The sequence below is a fragment of the Lemur catta genome, chromosome 23 (assembly GCF_020740605.2).
Source record: "Lemur catta isolate mLemCat1 chromosome 23, mLemCat1.pri, whole genome shotgun sequence".
Classification (NCBI taxonomy): Eukaryota; Metazoa; Chordata; class Mammalia; order Primates; family Lemuridae; genus Lemur; species Lemur catta.
This window is the reverse complement of record NC_059150.1, coordinates 17,132,693-17,153,803: the sequence shown is the minus strand read 5'-3', so window position 1 is coordinate 17,153,803 and position 21,111 is coordinate 17,132,693. Positions and strand designations below refer to the sequence as shown.

At 41.3% G+C, this 21,111-nt stretch overlaps 1 protein-coding gene across 1 annotated transcript in view; it reads right to left on the bottom strand.

Moving 5' to 3' along the window:
- Window positions 1-5,088, bottom strand: part of XPR1 (xenotropic and polytropic retrovirus receptor 1) — a 144,166-nt gene extending 139,078 nt beyond the window's left edge. The window contains exon 1 of the mRNA XM_045536346.1: window positions 4,808-5,088. Within this exon, the coding sequence (XP_045392302.1) occupies window positions 4,808-4,876 (69 nt within the window). The 5' untranslated portion in view covers window positions 4,877-5,088. The remainder of the gene's footprint in view (window positions 1-4,807) is intronic.
- Window positions 5,089-21,111: the final 16,023 nt, after the last annotated feature.

Below are 21,111 nucleotides of genomic sequence, written 5' to 3'. Positions count from 1 at the left end.
ACAGCTCTAGTATTATCTTCTCTTACTACATGAGAGTTTGGGATATAACTCCTTTGTAGCCTACAACTCAAATACACCTGAAACCCCTAGCCAGCACAACTCAGTCTCAAATGCTTCCCAGATTAGGACTGAATTTGAAGCCAGAACTAATTTTCCATGGTCACCCCAGGTCAAATAAGATTCTTAGGCTCTTATGATCTGGGCCTTCATCCAAAAGCTGATCCAAAACCAACCTTCAGGGATGGACAGGCAAGTATAATCTTTCCAGGATACTCACTCTAACACACTTAAAGATAGTGAAGAACAGTTACAGCTCCCTGTCTTTACAACATTCATTCACTCACAAAACATTTGTAAATGCCAAGCATCTCACTGACAATTATTTACAGGTGTTATCTTAAATATACTGCCCTATACTTTCATTTGCAGAAGTGTCTGAAAGAAAAAGTGTGGTTTGTGCCCCATCGAGTGGCCAAACTTGAAATTTCAAACAAGTTCCAGCAAGGCAAGTTAATACTAACTAATCAACATAATACCTTGGAGAAATTGAAGCTTGCAACACAAAGTGTTCTCATGGGAGAATTTTACAAATGAAAATTGTAATAATGTCATGGCAATGTTTCGTTATTACTGAAAATAAGGGAAGTGCAGGTTATACAAAATCTCTCCCTTTCTCAAAAAAGATTAATCCATGACCATCCCTTTTTATTGAAGTTAAATGAGAGTTTCATTGGGTTAGCTTTCTATTCACAGATCAAAATCCCATCAAACATTTTTGAAAGGATATTATTAATTTGAAATGATGCTATTAATAACGGTCAAGTTCTGTCCTCTTCATGTATCAAACATAATTAAGCCATAAAAATGCACAGAATTTTAAAGCTGGATGGGTCCTTGGATAATATGGGACTGTGAGCTTAGAAACCATTAAGTTCAGTTCTCTAACATTACAAATAAAGAATCTGAAACACCAAAAAGAGGAAGTGATTTTATTAAGATCACATAGTGTGACCTGACTCCCAGTGCTTACACATCCAGTGCTCAAGATGCATACACATACCCATAAATCTTCCTAAACAAATGGCTTAACCTCTCGGGACCTTCGTTTCCTCGCCTGGAAAAACAAGGAGGTGGATAATCTTTAAATTCCCTTTCAGCTCCAAAATCCTGTAATTAGAGACCTCATTATTTTAGTATCTTACAAAACTAGAGAATACACTGAAAAAATCATTTCTTGTTCCTCAGAAACCAAAGAAACAAAGGACCCTAGGGAAGAAAACACAAGTCAGCAGCCTAAGGCACTAAATATATTCACTTCTTTTGCTAATATTCTATAAAATATTAATGTGGTCATACTAGTCTATTTGGTTGATACTGGTCTAAGTTAATTTTGATTAATCAATTACAGAGCTCTAAGACATACAATCACCAATTCTAAATCAAAAACGTGTTCTTATAAAGATTTATTGATGTTATATTTTATACACCAAGATTTATACTCAAATAGATTACTGGAAACAGGGATAGTCTCAGCTCCTTTGTGTTTATTCTTTGAAAAAACTACTCACAAATGGATCGAACAGATTTTTACATGGTTTCTCCATGTTATTCTATTCTTTTATGTTTTACTATTCTGCCTATGAAGACTGAATTTATAAACTCCACAACTTATTTTTAAATTAAAAATTATAATAATTTTCCGGGTAGTGATGGCTTATTATCAGTAATAACTTTAACAATCCAAGGAATAAAAACCATTAAAAGTTAAATCAAAAACTTATGAACTAGAATGGACCTTGAAAAGCTCTGGCCCTATATTTTTATTTTATGGAAGAAAAAAGAGCCCTGAAAAGGCAAAAAGATTGTCCCCTGGGTCTCGTGACTAATATACACAAGAACTAGCACTTATTGTGTTACCATGTATACATAGTATTACATATAAATACTACCGCTAATTATAAATGCAAAACAAAACTTTCAGCTTCTATCTAATCCTATGCTTATTTCAAGTAATATTTAATATAGCAAAATGACATAAAAACCAAAGAAGCTGAACAGTTCATATTGGTTCACAGCACTAAAAAGCACCCTTGGCTAGAAATCAAGGATAATACACCAAAATTTCACCATCAGTGCTTGAAAAATAAATCAAGCATCAGTTCTACTAAGTGTTTTAAGAGCATCATATTTATAAGAGAATCTACATATTACTGCATTATGAGAAGGCCCTTTTCCCTAGCAAAAGCTAACAGATTTTTATGGATGTCCTTTTTCCCCAGTGTTTTTAAGCTGCTAAAATTCCAGGACTCTAAACACTCTTATTATACCTCTTTATTATTTTTAAAGGAATAGCACCAACTCTTCAGAAACAATACAAAACACAGTATTCCAATCCTATAAAAATTTCTTTAATGGTTACAACTCAAAAAGAAACATGCCCCTTATTTAATTTTGCCTGCCAAACAATGAGTTTATCCAGGACAGGAGTCACATAGTAGGAACTCTCTGCAGAATCAAATTTCAATTAGCTACATAAATGAATTTTTTTCTTTTTCTTTTTCAAAAACAGGGTCTCGCCCTGTCACCCAGGTTGAAATGCAGTGGTGTAATCATAGCTCACTGCTACCTCGAACTCCTGGGCTCAAGCAATCCTCCCACTTCAACTTCCTGAGTAGCTAGGACCACCACACCATACTTTTTTTTTTTTTTTTTTATTGTAGAGACAGGGTCTCATTATGTTGCCCAGGCTGGTCTCTAACTCCTATCCTCTCACCTTGGCCTCTCAGAGAGCTGGGATTACAGTTGTGAGCTGCCACATCCAGCCCAAAAATGAATTTTTCAAAACATAATATATAACTGGCCTGAGAAAGATAATGCAGTCACATATACATTCAGTAATTCCGTACCTCTGTGACCAACCTAGAGTAAACATTTAGGGATAGTATCCAAACAGACTACGTGAATGAAGAATCGCAGAATCACTGTGGTTACTCCAGCCACAAAGCTGACAGTACAAATCAAGAGGTAACTGCATTTTCAAACTAAATCTTATGCCTTCCCTTCCAGCCCCAGATACTCCAAATTAATACAATTCTGTGAAATAGTTAAGTGTTGACATGACTCATAGCATACATTCAGCCACTATTACTTCTGCCCAAATCAAGCATTCCACACTATATAAGATGTGCTTTAGCATGCTCGTGTCCTATGTCTCTATGAAGAACTGGCAGTGGTGCTGAAAATTACTACTAGAAAGAAGAAAGACCAATACCCTTCTTTCAATAAAAACCATTATTTGGATACTAGCCAAGGTTTTAAAACTGACTGAATGTTATTAGAAACAATAAATCAACAACTCTACAGGCTGAAATGTTAGTCCCTTATTTCATTCTTACTTACAAAATATGGCCACAAAACACTGTAAGAAAATTAAGTAACAAGAAAGCATTAATAATTCTAGGCCTTTCATTTCTGGCAATAATCAAATATTGTATGTTGCAAGTGAATTTATTTCACAATCTTCAAGATTGTGCTTAACCTACCTACATCCCTTGCCCTGCCTTCTTCAATTATTACAATCACTATATGAATAAAAAAAAACCTCATTGCTATTGCCTAAGCCTATCACAAAACTTATACAAAAATTAAAGGGAACTAAAATAGTTTAATTCATAAAATCTAGCTAGCATTTGTGTGTTCATACTGATTTTATATTCTTTGTTCCTGCACATAACATATACATGAATTCCTGGAGGTTACAGATAAGTCTTTCTTTCTCTATCCAGGAGCTGAATTGCTTGCATCTGAGATACCCTATTGCAATGCTTAAAGTCCTTCAGGTACCCTGCATCCTAAATATATAAATGGGTTCATTATCTTTACTTTTCTCTGCATTAATGTAAGGTTCCTTATTATTATTATCCATTAAATATCCTCCAGCAGCTGTTATCACAAATTGGGAGGGAAGGGGAGCATAATTTCTGTAATACACAGGTAATGTATATTGTTTACAATACAGTAATTCTTTCCTTAGCTAACAAAACTTATCAGAAAACCTGAAAATTTAAATAATTTTCTTCCCTCCTTTCTCTTCCCTCCATTCCAAAACAACAGAGGAGCCAAAACCAAAGATGTGATTACTCTGTATACTTTATGCAATCACCGTCTTATTATCAAAACAGAATAGTTGATTACAATATGTTTGCAGACTACAACCACTGCCTATGCGATATACACTTAAGTTTCAACACTGTTATAAAGCCTTTGTCAACAGCGGGCAAGTGGGAAAAAGCCGAAGGGCTCTGCGCGATGAAGGAAATCACTGGAGGGGCTCATCTCAGAAGAGAAGGATTCCTTGGTGAGAGGTGAGTAGAGGGAAGCAGGACCCAACCTTGGCGAGGAGGTGCTCGCCCAGGGTGGGGACGAGAGGTCAGGGCGAGCGGGGAGGAGGGGATTACCGCGGAGCGGCCGCCGCCGGGGGCTGCCCTCTCAGCCTCGACTCCCCCACCTGCGGCTCGCCCTCCCACCACCGTCCCCCAGCCCCGGCCCGGGCTGTGCCCTTCCTCTCGGCCCGCCGCCCGCATATCCGTTACCCCGGCGGCAGCGGGGCTGCGGGGGAGGGGAGGGGAAGGACAGCGGGCCCGGAGGGGCCGGCCGCGGCGGGGATGCCGCAGTGGCTCCCCGCGGCAGCGGGTCAAAGTCTGCCCCGCCGCGGAGCGGCAGCGAGAGCGGAAGGCAGCGGTGGAGGTCGGGACTGGCTGGACGGCGGCCCCTCCGAGTCCTCCCGCACCCCGACAGCCGCCGGTACCTCATACTGGATGTACTGCTTCCTCCACTCGGGAGTGATGTGCGCGGATAGGTGCTCGGCGAACTTCATCCTGCCGTTTCCCTCTCACTCCCACTCGGGTCCAGCAGCTACAAGCAGAGGCGGCGGCGGCGGCGGCGGCAACAGCGACTCCGACTCCTCCCCACATGGGCCCCGGCGCGGCGCGGCGCTGCGCTTCTCTCCTCCTCCGCCGCCGCCGAGATCTCCTCAGAGCCGCCCGCCCGCCATCTTCCTCCTCCTCTCCATAGCCCCGCCCCGCCCCGCCCTCTAGACGTCATCGCCATGGTAACCGCCTACACCGCCCCAGAGAAGAGGGTGGTGTAAGGGGGTGGGGTTTGGGCATATTTCATAAGACTCCGCCCCTTCTGGGCTGGACGTGCTGGAGGCACCTCCCCTGACCTCTTCCGTCTGGCTCTTGTTGGCCTACAGCTGCTCTCTACCGCCTGCCTGGGCAGCAGTAGTGTTGTTATTGCAATTAATATTAATACTGTGGCAACAATAATCCACCCAAGAAGTTCATATTTACAAAGAACTGTGCAAATATTTTGCCATTTTAATATTTATTCTTCATAAAACCCTTAAGGATGGATCAGCACTAATCCAAATTGAGTAGCTAAAACAGATAGTTAAGGGCCAAATGTATTTAAAGGAATAGTATTTTACACGCAGTAGGTATTCACTAAGTGCTTTTGAATTTAATTAAAGATATCGCTGCCAAAAAGTGCACGCTTCTTCTAAATTTCAATGTATTAATGATTGTCTAGTCCCAGGGCTACCAGAAAGGCCAATAACAACACCTGGACCCAAACCAGGAGTACGGGTACCGACTGAACTTGTGACTGAGCTTCCTGGGGGTTGAGGGTGAGAGTTGGGAGAGAAACCAACGTTGGGAGGAAAGAGAATCCCCTGGAAGTACAGTACCAAGCCTACCACCAGTGAAACCAGAAATGAGCCCAACATCCAGGCTGAACTGTCCCTGGGGAAAAAGGAGAAGTGATCACTCATACGGCACCACATTGTGTGTGAGAGTGATTGTCCTGGAAGTCTGATCTGAGCCAGAAACCCAGGTCCCTCCTTGGGTGGAGAGGCTCTGGATAATAATAATAGCTAACATTTATTGAATACCCCTACCCCCTGTCCCTGTACCAGCCACTACAGTAAACCCCTTACCTGTACTTTGTCCTTTAATTCTCACAATTTTTATGAGACCCAAAGATTTACTAGGGGACTACTATGCCTGGGGCAGTGTTCTGAGATATCAATCTCTGCTGTTGTCTTTTTTTTCCCTCCATGTTCTTTTCCCCTTTCCATTCCCCTTAATTCATGCCAACAGGGGTTCTGCAATTGTTTCCTCAGGAGAAGGATGAGACATGATGGAAAATAGGCATAGCCTATGAGTCTTTCTGGCTTTTGTGGTACAAAAGCCTCACCTCTGATGGAAGGGTACTCAGAGTCAAAAAAATAAGAGTGAGGACTCCTCTCATCTCAGACCCCTATCCCTCTGCCCACCATAAAGATTTTCCTTTGCTGGAGGTAAACATTGCCAGGAGAAAGAGGCAGCCAAAAGAGAGGTTCATGCTACCAGGAAGGAGGTACAACCACAAAAAGGAAATCGCTGCCTGGTGCACCTAGGAAGACGGAACCAGGGACAGCTGCAAGAGAGATTCCTGGGCCTTTAGCCAGACGTGAACTAGAATGGTAAATTCTTAGGAGGAACCTTTGTGGACCATGGCACACTGCTCCCAGCAGCACCATACCTCTGTGCCTTAATTGTGTACAAAATTCGGGAACCATGGCCCAACCCAGAAAAGAAAGGAAACCCTCAGAACTAGCACTGAAACCAATAATTCTTAATTTTTCTTATGCCCAATCCAGAGTCCTGCCACCGAGAACATGAAAATCTTAATTTGTCCACAGAAGTAAACTTAATAATAAATTTCCTTATTCCTAGCATTATTTCAAATATTTCACTGGTAGAACCATCAAATACTTGGTATTTATTGAACACCCACTCTCTGATTCCTTCTAAATCAAAATGGCATCCTGCCTTAGACTTTCTTTTGTGAATAGGCAAAAAATTCCTCATTTAACAAAACTTTATTGAGCACCATGTATTCCAGTCTTGCCACGACTATTGGGTAGGAAACCTGTGGCTTCAAGGCCACATGTGGCCCCCCAGATCCACAAGTGTGGCCCCTCAAAGAAACCCAAACTTCACAGAACAAATCTTTTTAATAAGGGATTTGTTCTGTAAAATTTGGATTCAGTCTAAAGGCCATACTCAAGGATCCAGAAGACTGCATGTGGCCCTACGGCCACAAGTTCTCCACCCCTTACAAGGAAACGAACATCCATTTGACCCACAAGCAAGGGATGGTTTCACAGAGAAGCTGATTTTGAAATCCAGTCTTAGCTAACAATCTGATAGGGGAAAAGACACCCCAAGGATCTCAAAAGCAAAAAGTCTGAATTGTTAAAGAATGACAAGAAGGTGTCTGATCAGAGTATCCTTTAAGGCAGTTCACTGCCCCCTCCTCAAAGAGTTTCTTTGCTCTCTCCCCTTCTCTCTCTAGTCTGGCTCCCACATCACCCAGGTGCACTCCCCTCACTGGATTGTCAATAATAATTTGTATCAGACTATGAGCTCTTTGAAGACAAATTGCTCATTTTCCTTGTTTTCTTCAATTTAGCACAGTGCATGGCACTCAAGCATTCTAAAAGTGTTGAAAAAACAAAGGAAATGCAGGGGAAGGAGGAAAGAAAGAGCAGGCCACATGGAGGAAAGTTGCAGGAAATAAGTTAGAACGAGACTGTGAAGGAATAGGTTATGACACTACAGGCAGTGTGCGGGCTTCGAAGAAGTGTTAAGTAGTGAGTGACTAACTGAGGTGTGGGAAAGCAGTATAGTGTAGCTTCCTGGTTTTGAACACTGGCTCTGGGAATAGACAGGCCTGAATTACAATCCCAACTCTGGCATTTACAAACTGTGTGACCTTGGACAAAGTCATTTAGCTCTTAAAGCCCCAGTTTCCTCGTCTCTCAAATGAGGATTATAACACCTCCCTCACAGGTCGTTTTGAGAATTGAATGAGATTCTGTATGTGTTAATAAAACACTTAGCACCATGACTGGCCCCTGGTTGAACACTTTATAAGTTAGCCCCTTCAAAACCTCTGTCAGCAGTGTGAAAGATGGTCTAGAGTGGGGACAAACGCAAGACCAATTTATTAACAAGCCCCTATGTGGGACTTACTATGTGCCAGGCACCGTTCTAAGCACTTTACAAATGCAAATTTATTTAATCCTCACAAGAACCCTAGGAGTAAACTACTATCATTACCTTCATTTTAGAGATGAGTAAGTGCGGACAGAGAGGTTAAGCATCTTGCTCAAGATCACCACCTAGTATGTGATAGACCAGGCTTTGAACCCTGGCAACCCAGGTGCAGAGTCCTTGCTCTTGAGCGCTGCTACATTATACTGTTGTTGATGCACCAGCTCAAGCCAGTCATGATAATTGACAGAGGAGGTGTGATGTGTGACTCTAATTCTAGTGACAGACCGATGGTGCTGCCATAAACTGAGATAAGGAATGAAAGTAGAGAGCAGGTTGGGGGCATTATTGGATGTGTTAAATATTAAGGAATCTGTGGTACATGCAGTAGTCCAGTTAGAAATACTAATCTAGAACTCTGATCTGAAAAATGGGAAGCCATTTGCTTTTAAGTGGTAATTAAGTCTAGTTAAGTCGGCTCAGGGAGAGAGCTTAGAGAGAAATGGAAAAGAAGCCAAGGAAACATACTGGTGTGAGTCTGATGGACAAGGTGGGTCAAGGAAGAGGCTAAGATGTGGTGAGAGTAGTGTCAAAGAAGCCATAAAAAGATGAAAGTTTCATAAAGGAAGCAGTGATCAACAATGACAAATATCATAGAGAAGTTGAGTAGAGTGACTTCTAAGCCACTGGGTTTAGCAAATAAGACAGTTAGAAAAAAATGGCTCTGATAACACACAGAGCTTCAAGCAAAAGGCTGAGCAGTGAGCAGAATTTTGTTTTTGTATACCCTGAACTGTATTTATTCTGTGAACATGTTGTAGGATGATCAGGAGTGAGAATTTAATAGTATACTCAGAAATTTATCTAGAAATCCATATGTGCTGAGCCTAAACACTTTATATTTATCACACTTAATTCTAAGTTTTGGAACAGGTATACTTACCACAAAGTAACTATTTTAAAACTTAGAATTATGTGTGATAAACATAAAGTCAAACTGTTGCTTGAAAAGACAAGACTGGTGATCATGCTGAAAGGTGAGGAACTGACCTGCAGAGAGATCAAATCCTAAGCCACACCTCCCGTTGAAGCTGAATAAGCTACGATGGCACAGGAATGAAGAGCATATGGCTCAGACTCAAGAGTGTATGGGGCCCAGTCCAGCTTTCAAATATGATGGACTTATAGACCCAATAGAGGTTTAATACATGTGCTTCAAATGGTTCATGACCCCACTAAAATTACATGCAAAACTTTGTGTGTTATTTGAATATTTTTCTGATAAAGGCTGCACATCATTTCTCAAAAATTTCCATAACCCAAAAATATTTAGAACAGCACCAGGGCACTAATCTCCCCTTAACCCCCCCCCCCAAAAATTAACATAAAGAATTTACAAATAAAGTTTCAAGCTATTCAATTCAGTAATTTCTAGTGTCAATTTTATTTTGACACAATTTTGATTAAGTATGCACTGGATTTTTTTTTAAGAAGTAAGGGTGTCTTGCAAGTTACAAAAGAGCATTTATAATATTCATTCATTTGGTTTAACAAATATTTATTGAGCAGCTACTTCTTTTTTTTTTTGAGACAGAGTCTTGCTTTGTCACCCCAGCTAGAGTGTAGTGACATCATCATAGCTCACTGCAACCTCAAACTCCTGGGCTCAAGCAATCCTCCTGCCTCAGCCTCCCAAGTAGCTGGGACTACAGGGGTGCCACCATGCATAGCTAATTTTTCTATTTTTTGTAGAGACATGGTCTCACTCTTGCTCAGGCTGATCTTGAACTCCTGACCTTAAGTGATCCTCCCTCCTTGGCCTCCCAAAGTGCTAGGATTACAGACGTGAGCTGCTACGCCCAGCCTGAGCAGCTACTTTTTACTGGCACTGTTCAAGGCACTATGGTTAGAGCAATGACTAAAACAAAGTCCCTGTCCTCATGGAGCTTGCTGTCAGATGGAGGATACAGACAATAAATAAATAAACCAGTATGCAATGGCTTAGATATAGATGCATGTATGGAGAAAAATAAAGCAGGGTAAGGGGTAGCAAAAATACTATATGAGTTTATAAAGGATGGTTGGGAAAAGGCCTTACTGATAAGGTGAGGAAATCTGAAAGGAGGGAGAGAACTATGTATATGTGGTTTGGGGGTAGGGTGGGATGGGGTGGGTGGGGAGATAGGATTCAAAGCAGAGAAATCTGCAAATGCAGAGGCCCTGAGACTAGAATGTGCTGAGCATGTTAAAGGAATAGCAAAGATGCCAGTGTGGCTAAAGAGATAAGGTCAAACAGAGAGTTGGGAGCCATATTGCTTAGGGACTTGTAGGCTGGAATTAAGACTTGGGCTCTGAGTGAATTGAGGTTTTTGGGGTTTGGGGTTTTGGTTTTGTTTGTTTGTTTTTTAGGTTTTTTGCCTTTACATGTGATAATAACTACCTTTTTTCTTCTATGCATTTTTTAAAATGTAGTAAAAATATATATAACATATAATTTGCCATTTTAACCATTTTTAAGTGTACAATTCAGTGGCATTGTGCACATTGACAAGGTTGTACAACCATCACCAATATCCATTTCCATAATTTTTTCATCATCCTTTAAACAATACCTCTCCATTCCTCCCTCTCCCCAGCTCCTGGTCATCTCTATTCTACTTTCTATCTCTGTTACTTTGCCTGTTCTAGGTACTTCACATATGTGGCATCATACAATATTTGTTCTTTTGTGTCTGGTGTATTTCACTTAGCATAATTTTGTCAAGATTTATCCATGTTGTAGCATGTATTGGAAGGCTGAATAACGTTCCATTGTACCACATTCTGTTTATCCATTCAGTTGTTGATTGACATTTGGGTTGTTTCTACCTTTTGGCTATTGTGAATAATGCTTCTATGAACATTGTTGTACAAGTGTCTGCCTGAGTCCCTACATTAAAATCTTTTGGGCATATATCTAGCAGTGGAACTGTGGGATCATATGATAATTCTATGTTTAACTTTTTGAGGAAATGGGTTTTGAATGACATCATTAATCAGAGGAGTCATATACCTTTTTGCTTATGGAAAACAGTCTTCAGGGGAGAAAAGGAAGAAGCAGGGTATACTAGCTTCCTAGGGCTACCATAATAAATTACCCCAAACTGGGTGCTTAAAAAGACAGAAATTTATTCTCTCACATTTCTGGAGGCCAGAAGTCCAAAATCAAGATTTTGGCAGACTTGTGCTCTCTCAAAGGCTCTCATGGAGAACCTGTTCCATGCCTTTCTCTTAGCTTCTATTGTCACTGGCAATCCTTGGTGTTCCTTGGCTTGCAGTTGTGTTACTCGAGTCTCTGCCTCTGTCATCACACGTGTTCTCCCTACTGTGTCTATTTTCTCTTCTTATAAGGACACCAGTCTTAGTGGAGTAGGACCCACTTTACTCCAGTATGACCTCATCTGAACTTGATTACATTAGCAAAGACCCTTTTTCCAAATAAGGTCATATTCACTGGTACCCAGGATTAGGATTTCTATGTATCTTTTTGAGGGGACACAAATCAACCCTCAACACAGGGAGAATAACAAAGACACTATTGAAATAATTCAAAACAGAGATGCCTGTAGTTTGAACCAGGAGATAAGCAGGATTAAGAAGGTGAAGAGGAACCTACAATGGGGACTGCATGAGAAGAAGTCCCCACAATAAGACTGGATGGATCACTCTGTCAGGAAATGCTTCCTTAAAGGGGAGCAGAGTGGTAAGGTGATATCTGGATTAGAATATAATAATAGAGGAATTTTTTATGGTAGAAATAACACCATGTATATATTCTGATGGGAATGATTCAGTGTAGAAAGGAAAAAATGATTATATAGGAAAGAAAGCAGTCATACATTTTCTCTTTATAAAACCAAACATAAAATACACATGTGTTTGAATAATGAGACAGTATCAAGAGAGATGTTCAAAATAGTTTTCTCTGGGTTAGAGATTTCAAGTGATTTTTACTCCTTGTACTTCTCTGTGTTGCTTTTAATTTTTACAAAGTATCTTTATCAAATCTACTAAAACAATAAGGGTTTTATTTTAATAACCCCAGAAGCAGCAATAGCGAATGAGTGTCAAAAGTGTCCCTGTAGCATTTGATACTGCAAGCCACAGGGAAGAAAGCAGTGGACTAAGAGACATAGAAAATCTAGGGATGGAAGGTCAAGCAATGGCCCCAAGAAGGCAAAATATTACAGATTAGTCCTTAAAAGGAGGAGAGACCTGACATCAGTGGAGACTTGGGGGTGGGGTGATAGTAATAACTGGGGCAAATATACATGAGTTAGTAGATCAATGGGAAAGGCATTAGGGAAGTTTACATGTAAAGTTCCTGTTTCCTCTCTAAAGGAGTCAACTCTGCTCCCACTTCCCCCCTTTCCTTGGGGAAGTGGGAGCAGAGTCGGGTAGGAGTTGTGTGAGCAGCACTGAGGGCCCCTTGCAGCTGGAAACTATTCAATTTGTAATAAAAACAATTGGGATGGTTTCACCAGTTATTTCTGGGCAGTCCAGAGGAGGAGTTGAGGGAAAGGATAGATGGATTGATCCACGGTTAGGAATTGCACAAATTGCTTCAGGACAAGGAGATAATGACATTGAGGTAATAATCAAAACAGTAACAACAAAGATTTATTGTATTTTACATGCATAATTTAATTTAATCCTCAAAGCAAAGAATAAGGATTAAAAGGATAGTAGGATAAAATATCATAGCAAATGACAAGGATGAAAAAGGAAATAATTATCTCAATTGTATGGATGAGAAAACCGAGGCTTAGAGGGTGTGGTAGACAGTGGGCAGGTTTTGGCTATCCTCATGAGAGCTGGCTTGCAAGATGGCAGAATCTCCCATTTCTTACAACTTGATGGGAGGCAAGACTCCAGATCCTACTATGCCTAAATTGAGCAGGTATCTCTAACTCCACTCCTTGGCAAGAAGCATATGGCCTGGATTTGGCCAAAAAGATGCTACTGCCAGGGATTTTGCCTCGTGTGGAAACACTCAATGACAGCAACAGGCAGAGCACATTCTCAGAGGATATAGCAGATTTATGAGTCCAGCAGTGAAAATGGCAGTGAGTGTCCAAAATTGGACTGCCGAACTCAGGGTCCTAACCTGATCTCCTCTGGCATGACCTCTACTCTGTTCTTGACTATGAAACTTTCTTGGCTTCTGCCTTTTTCTTGGATTCACTTACCTACCTTCACATTGATGCTGTGAGCTGCCCAAAGCCATCCAATAAAATTTATTTCTGTTTAAATTAACCAGAGTCAGATTTTCTTCTTTGTAGCCAAGAACCCTGAATAGGTCATAGCAATTAAGAATTTCACCCTTGGCTATTGCCAAAGAGGTACTCAATAATCAGATATACAGAATGATTTTCTATAGATGTCAGTCAACCTCTTTTCCCAGTTACCCAGGGCTTGGCCAATGGGCTCATGGATAAAGTAGCTATGGTAGCAGGGATGGAGAATATACAGAGGCTCAAAAATATTGCCTTCCCCTCACCAAGGATGATCTGGCAACCACTGATTATTTAACCTGATGGCAACAGAAACCAATGCTGAGTCCCTAACATAATACCACATTCAGGGTAGAGGTAGACCAGTCAGATACATGGTGGCAGGTTAATTACATTGATCTCTTTCCATCATGGGGACAAGAGAGAGAGAGGAAATCCCTTATCCTCACTAGACTAGACACTCATTCTTTTTTTTTTTGAGACAGGGTCTTGCTCTGTTGCCCAGGCTAGAGTGCCATGGCGTCAGCCTAGCTCACAGCAACTTCAAACTCCTGAGCTCAAGCTATCCTCCTGCCTCAACCTCCCGAGTAGCTGGGACTACAGGCATGTGCCACCATGCCTGGCTAATTTTTCTATATATTTTTAGTAGTCCAGCTAATTTCTTTCTATTTTTTTTAGTAGAGACAGGGTCTCGCTTTTGCTCTGGCTGGTCTCAAACTCCTGAGCTCAAAGGATCCGCCCGCCTCGGACTCCCAGAGTGCTAGGATTACAGGCGTGAGCCACCGCACCCAGCCTAGACACTCATTCTAAATATGGATTTGCCTTTTTGCCTGCTATGTTTCTGGTAGCAATACTGCCTGTGAATACCTTTACTCATCATCACAGTGTCCCATGAAATATTGCTTCTACCAAAGAAGAGAGAGAAAGAGAGGATGTCTATGGATTTCACTGGTCTCACCAGGTATCTCATCACCTACAAGTATGTGCCCTTGCAGAATGGTTGAATAACCTACTGAAGATTCAGTTACAGTACCAGCCAGGAGATACCACTCTGAGCAATTGGGGTACTGAGCTATAGAATGAGATAATGCTCTAACCCATAGCCAATATATGATGCAACTTCTCCCAGTCAGATGGTAGGAGTCTAGAAACCAAGCAGTGAAAGTATCACCTTCCATTATTACTTATAAGGGGCCAATCACAAAGTTTTTGTATCTGTTTCTCATGTCTCTTGGTTTTCTGCTGGTTTAGATGTCCTAATAACTAGAAAAAGATTGCTTCCATCTGGGGACTCAACAGTGGTTCCATTAAAGAGGAAGCTGAGGTAGACATTCGGCCAATATGGGCTCTTCATGGTGCTAAATCAACAAGTAAAACCGGTTTCCTATGTTGTTAGAGTGATTGATCCTGATTTTCAAGAGGGAACAGTGTCCATCACAAGTGAAATGGATGGGTTGGAGTGGGGCTAAAACCAAGAAGAGTTTCCCAGGCACCCCCTTGTGCTGCTGTGTTCAGTGGTAAAAGTTGATTGAATATGTACCAGCCCAATGTAGGCAAGATCAGCCAGGGTTCAGACCCCTTAGAACGAAAGTTTGAAAGACTGCATCAGATAAAATAGTATGATTAGCTGAGGTGGCAGCTGAGGGTGAAAAAGGAGCATGAGATGGGAGTAGAAGAAAGTTCTAAATACCAACGAGGGGCTTGGGACCGGATGCAGAAATAAGGTTTGCACTAGCTACCCAAGTTTTCTTCCTCACTTTGTTATTAGAGCAACGAATTTCTTTTGTTTACTCTTTCCTCTTTCTCTACAATTTTATATTGCTGTGTTGGAGGTGGTGAACTTCATAAGTTATACCTTGGGTTATAGGATATGAAGAGGGTATTGTTACCAACTAGAAAAGGAAAGAACATTTTCTTGGAGTGGGGCCTTCCCAATTTCTCAGACAGCAGCCCACTCCTCTGGCCCTTCTAATGAATTTGTAAGAACTTACTTGCTTGTATTCAGCCCTTCCTGCTTAAAATTGCTAGAATAGTTTTCTGTTATCTAAGCCCTGACCAAAAAGTGAAACAAACAAACAACCATGCGAAGAATGAAAAGGCATAAGACGTGGTTATTTTGTTATTGAATCAAAATGATTAGGGAATAATGGTTTAGATTATTTGTTTTGGTTCCTTAAAAGAGCTTTTTGCTTTTTATTCAGGCTATAAAAATTGCTGTAGGCCATTATGTAGCTCACTTTGTCATGGCTTTGTCTTTTATTAGTCTCACAGATGTTTTGATCAAAGAAGAAGAATCACTGTTTTCTGCCAACACTTAAATCTTTAAGGTTGGAGAAATAACCTTTCCCAAATTGCAGCTAGCTCCTTAGGGACAGGAACCATGCCTATCTTACTCACACTTAACAGCACTTAACACAGTAGACTCCACATAACAATATAAATGGGTTCTTCAATCTATCCTTTTACAGGCATGATAAGCATTGACAATTTGGAGGTCTATGCAAATCCATTCTCATTATAAAAATGTATCATCAGAATCTCGACTCTCTTCCAACCCTTGGATGGCTAGAAACTTAAGTTAGAACTCTGAGAGAACTGTAATGTAAGCAAGGGGAAAAACAGGCTAACTAGAAAGTGAGAAATCTGAACCATTCAGGGAGTGAGGGTCTTGTGCAAATGGGATTAAGTGTGACAATGGGATCCCGAAGTCCTGCTGGGTTACACAAGAGCCTTTTGGTTTCTGTTCCATTGCAAGTATAATATATACAATCAAAAATTCCCAGCCTCACTTTAGGGAAGTTTGATTTTATATTTTTGTTTTTTCCTTAATTATCAAATTAATACACACCCATTGTAGAAAACTTAGAAAGCAGAGAAAAGTGTAAAGGAGCACACCCAAAAAAATAAGTTCCTATCTTATCACTCAAAGGGAACTAATATAAATATTTGGGCATATTATTTTTCTTTTTAAATTAACATAGTTGAGAAGTTAGGGAAAGTGAGAGGTTGGGGCAGAAGCATAGTCCAGTCTTGTAAGTCTTTAGTGTTCCTGACATCAGGGTACGGGTCTCTGAGGCAAGACCCTCCCCACCCGCCACAAGCTACCAAAAGCCTCTGACTTGGACACTAAAACAGAAAGTTATTTTGTCTTGACTCTAGGGGAAAGGAGTTTCTCTTCTTTGCGTGACAAATGGATATTAGGAAAAACCAGTTAGGGAAGCTCAGCACGTCCATCCCACCAGTTGACAGTGCATTCCATCTCACATATTTCCAGCTCTTGCCTGAGAGCCAGGATCTGGGTAGAAGAAAGGGGAGAGAGGGCCATGAGAAGAAGCAGTTAGCCCCAGGGAGTTAGGAAGAAGGGTGTGTCCACATAAAGGGGAGTACTTAGCATGACTGGGAGTGTATAAGGAGTATAGATTTGAGTGTATATTGGGCAGGTGTATTTCGAAGATAACTCCTCCAGGCTCTTGCTAATGAATGTCAAGGAAGAAGCAAAGAATGGGGGAGGAGACACCAAGCAGGATACTGCCTACTGAATTAAGAAAAACATTCATCATTTCCTGCTCCTGCTGTCTGTATCTATGAAAGCTGGATTCTGATGACAGCCTTAAAAAAACAAAGCAACAACTTTCATTCGCTCACTTCCTGAAATCCTGAAATGGACCACACAGCCCCAGGCAAAGCACACACTAAAATTAAAGCCAATTTTTCTATCTGCTTGTGAATTGGGCATTTGGGTCTTATTCAATGGGCTACCCCTGAGAAGCACTGGAACATATTCTAAGTGGTGACTCCAGGGCTGAGCAAGTGATTGATTCCAAGATTATTTGGATTAGAAACTAAATAATTCAGTGATCTATATTCATTGATGCTGTCTTTTCATACTCCTCTAGAAAGAAACTTGTTGACTCCACCTCCAAAATATCTCTTGAACCTGCTCACTTCTCCCTGTGTCCACAGCACCAGCCACCATCTCTCACCTCAACTGTAATAATAGCTTCCCAGCTAGTCTCTCCCATCTGACTTACTCCATTGTCCACACAACAGTCAAAACAATCCCTTAAAACATAAATCTGATCGCGTCTTTCTCCTGCTTAAAATTCTTCCATGCTTCCCATGGCCCATGCAGTAGAATCCAGAATCCTGTCTTAGTCTGTTTTCTGCTGCTATGACAGAATACCACAGACTGGGTAATTTATAAAGAACAGAAGTTTATTTGGCTCACAGTTTTGGAGGCTGGGCAGTCCAAGAGCATGGTGCCGGCCTCTGGCAAGGGTCATCCCTTGGCAGAAGGCAGAACAACCATATATGAAAGAGAAAGGCACCGGGGCCAGATTCACTTTGAAACAACCTATTCTCATGATAACTAACCTGCTCTGCAATCGCCACATTAATTCATTCATGAAGGCTCTGCCCTAATGACTCAATTACCTCTTATGAGGCCCCACCTCCCAACACTGTTGCACTGGAGATTAAGTTTCCAACACATGAGCTTTAGGGGGACACATTCAAGCCATAACATTTACCACGGCCATACAGGATCTGGTCCTTGTTCTTCTTCTCCTCCATCTCTTCTCACCTTCCTCCTAATTCACTGGGCTCCAGCTTCACTCATCTTTTTTCTGTTTCTTTGAGGCACCAAGCTCTCTTCTACATCGGGTCTTTTGCATGTGCCATTCTCCTGCCTGAGATGTTCTTCTCCTCCCTTTCTTCCTGCTCATCCTTCAAACTTTGGCTTAAATATTACTGATCATCCGTCCCCAATCTAATTTATGTTCTCCCTATCACACATAGCACCCTGTACACTTCTTTTAAGTTCTAAGTTTGTAAATGTATATTTATTTGTAAGATTGTTAAGGTCTGGGTCCTCCATCAGATGACAGATTCTAAGAAGGTAGAGACTTTATCTGTTTTGCTTCTATTCTATCCCCGAGTACCTGGCACAGTACCTGACACATAGTAGACATTCAGTGTTTTTTGAATAGATGATTTAAATAATCAAGATTTGAAGATTTTAAAAATAATTATCAAAAAAGTAATCTCCTGGTGTCTGTTTTCTGCTAGTGCAGAACATATAAGAAACAATAAATATTTGTTGGTTGATTAATTGATTTGCTAACTTTAGATTGATATTTTGGGTGGGAAGAAAGGTGTTATACCTAGAGGCAGGCTAAAATCAAAGACACCCAGGTACAGCTGGGTACAGCAGCTCACACCTGTAATCCTAGCATTTTGGGAATCTGAGGTGGGAGGATCACTTGAGGCTGAGGGTTCGAGAGTGGCATCTACAAAAAATTATTAAAAGTTAGTCATGGTGCGTACACCAGTAGTCCCGGCTACTCAGGAGGCTGAGTCGGGAAGATCTCCTGAGCCCAGGAGTTTCAGGTTGCAGTGAGCTATGACGATGCCACTGAACTCTAGCCTGGGCAACAGAGCAAGGCCTTATCTCAAAAAAAAAAAAAAAACAACACAACAACAACGAAAAACCAGATATAATTATAGTCAACTCTTTTCTTATTGTGGTGAAAGTGAAAATTGTCATAGTGAGGATTAGGTACAAACATTTATAATTACTTTAATGATAGGGGCTCTCATAAGTAAAAGACATCATGATGTACTATAGCTGAATATTACTGGCCATGTTGTATTATCTGCAAGGAGAGGCTATCATTGACTAGAAGGGGCTGTGGACCAAAATCAGACATCTCAGTGGATTCAGCAAGCTTGGAGAGTAGAAATTAAATGTGAAGGGCATGCAGAAAGCCCTTTCTAATAGGACAAAAGATATTCTATATCTTCAGCAGCACACCCACAGTAGACAGCCCAACCCAACAGTTATGAATGATAAGTCTCATGCTGTGGTTACATTTGTGCATAAAATTAATTTAAATATATATCATAGGAAGCCATAGTCTTGGCTCAAGAAGCTAGGCTGCATTCACCCATGGATTACTGTTGACATTTCCAGACACATTTGGGGATAGCAGAAGTTTTATTTGAACCAAGGGGCACCATCACAGCCATCAGACCAGGGGAAAAGAGAGGTGAGGCTCACAAGTTTCATTCAAGGACTCTGGTTCAAGGTTCATGTCAGCAGGAGGGAAGATTAAGCTGCAAACAGTACCTGTCCTTCTGATTGTCCTCTGGCCCAGCTAAGCTTAGGGAGCAGGCCCTGTAAGGAGTGGACAAAACAAAGCATAACGTAGAGCACTACTTTGCAGTCAACAAGTCGCGTGGGAGATGTATAGATAGAGGATCAGGTCACCATGTGGTGACTATGTGAGAACTCAGAATGGACACAGCAGAACAACCTATAGCCAGATCAGAGCGTGATGGGACAAGACAGGCGGCAGTAGCATCAAGGAGACCCTGATGCCTTTGGTGAGCACTGTCCCTCTGTATGTGCTTTTTTGTAGGTTTGGAGGCATTTGCAGTCATATATTGATCTTGGTGGCTGCATGGGAGACATCACTTTAACAAACCAAAACGGGAGAGAAGAAATGCACATGGAAACAAAGAGTACTAGTTCATGACCATGCAGGACAACTCCTGGGCACTTTCAGAGCTGATTGGAAGGGATTTGTTATGGGTTGAATTGTGTGCCCTAGAAAGACATATGGGAGAGCTAACCCTAGTACCTCAGAATGTGGCCTTATTTGGAAGTAGGGTCATTGCAGATGTAATCAAGTTAAGATGAGCCCATTAGGGTAGGCTCTAGTGCAATATTACTGGTGTTCTTATAAGATGAAGAAAGTGCTATGTGAGGACTGAGCCACATGGGGAGAATGCCATGTGATTACGGAAGCAGAGATTGCAGTGGTGCAGCTGCAAGCCCACTAATGCCACGATTGATGACCACCACCATATGCTAAGAAGAAGCAAGGTAAAGTCTCCTCCACAGGTTTCAGAGGAAACGTGACCCTGCTGACACCTTGATTTCAGACTTCCAAACTCCAGAACTGTAAGGCAATAACCTACTGTTGTTTGAAGCCACTCAGTGTGTGATAGTTTGTTGTAGCAGCCCTGGGAAACTAAAACAGAATTGGAAAAGAATTTTTCAGAGTGAATAGGACAGAGGCAGAGAGACATTGTCTTTTTGGTTTTTTCTTTTTTTTTAAGAGACAAGGTCTCGCTCTGTTACCCAGGCTAGAGTGCAGTGGCACCGTCACCATTATACCTCACTGCAACCTGGAACATCTGGGCTCAGGCAATCTTCCCACCATAGTCTCCCAAGTAGCTGGGACAACAGGTGCACACCACCACGCCTGACTACTTTTTAATTTTTTTTGTATAAATGGGGTCTTGCTATGTTGCTCAGACTTGTCTCGAACTCCTGACCTCAGGTGATCATCCCACCTTGGCCTCCACTCTGGCATTACAGGTGTGAGCTACTGCCCCCACCCAAGACATTGTTTTTGACCCTTATTTTTCCTATAGATTTGTAAGGCCAGAGAAACACAAATTACATATAAAATCATATAAATAAACATGCCAAACAACTATGCTTTTATTTACTGACTTGAATTTGGTCAGTGTGCCACTAATTAGTGCATTTTCATGCAACTTTAACACCTGCCTGCATCTATTTAAATGAGAGTAAAGCTCTGAAAACAGTACCTGGCACCTAGTAAATCTCCAGTAAATGTTAGATAGTATCAGTAACGCATTGTCTGATTATCCTGATCCTAGAGCTCTCAGCTGCTCACGACTCCTTTGTATCTAAGAGCCACCAAGAG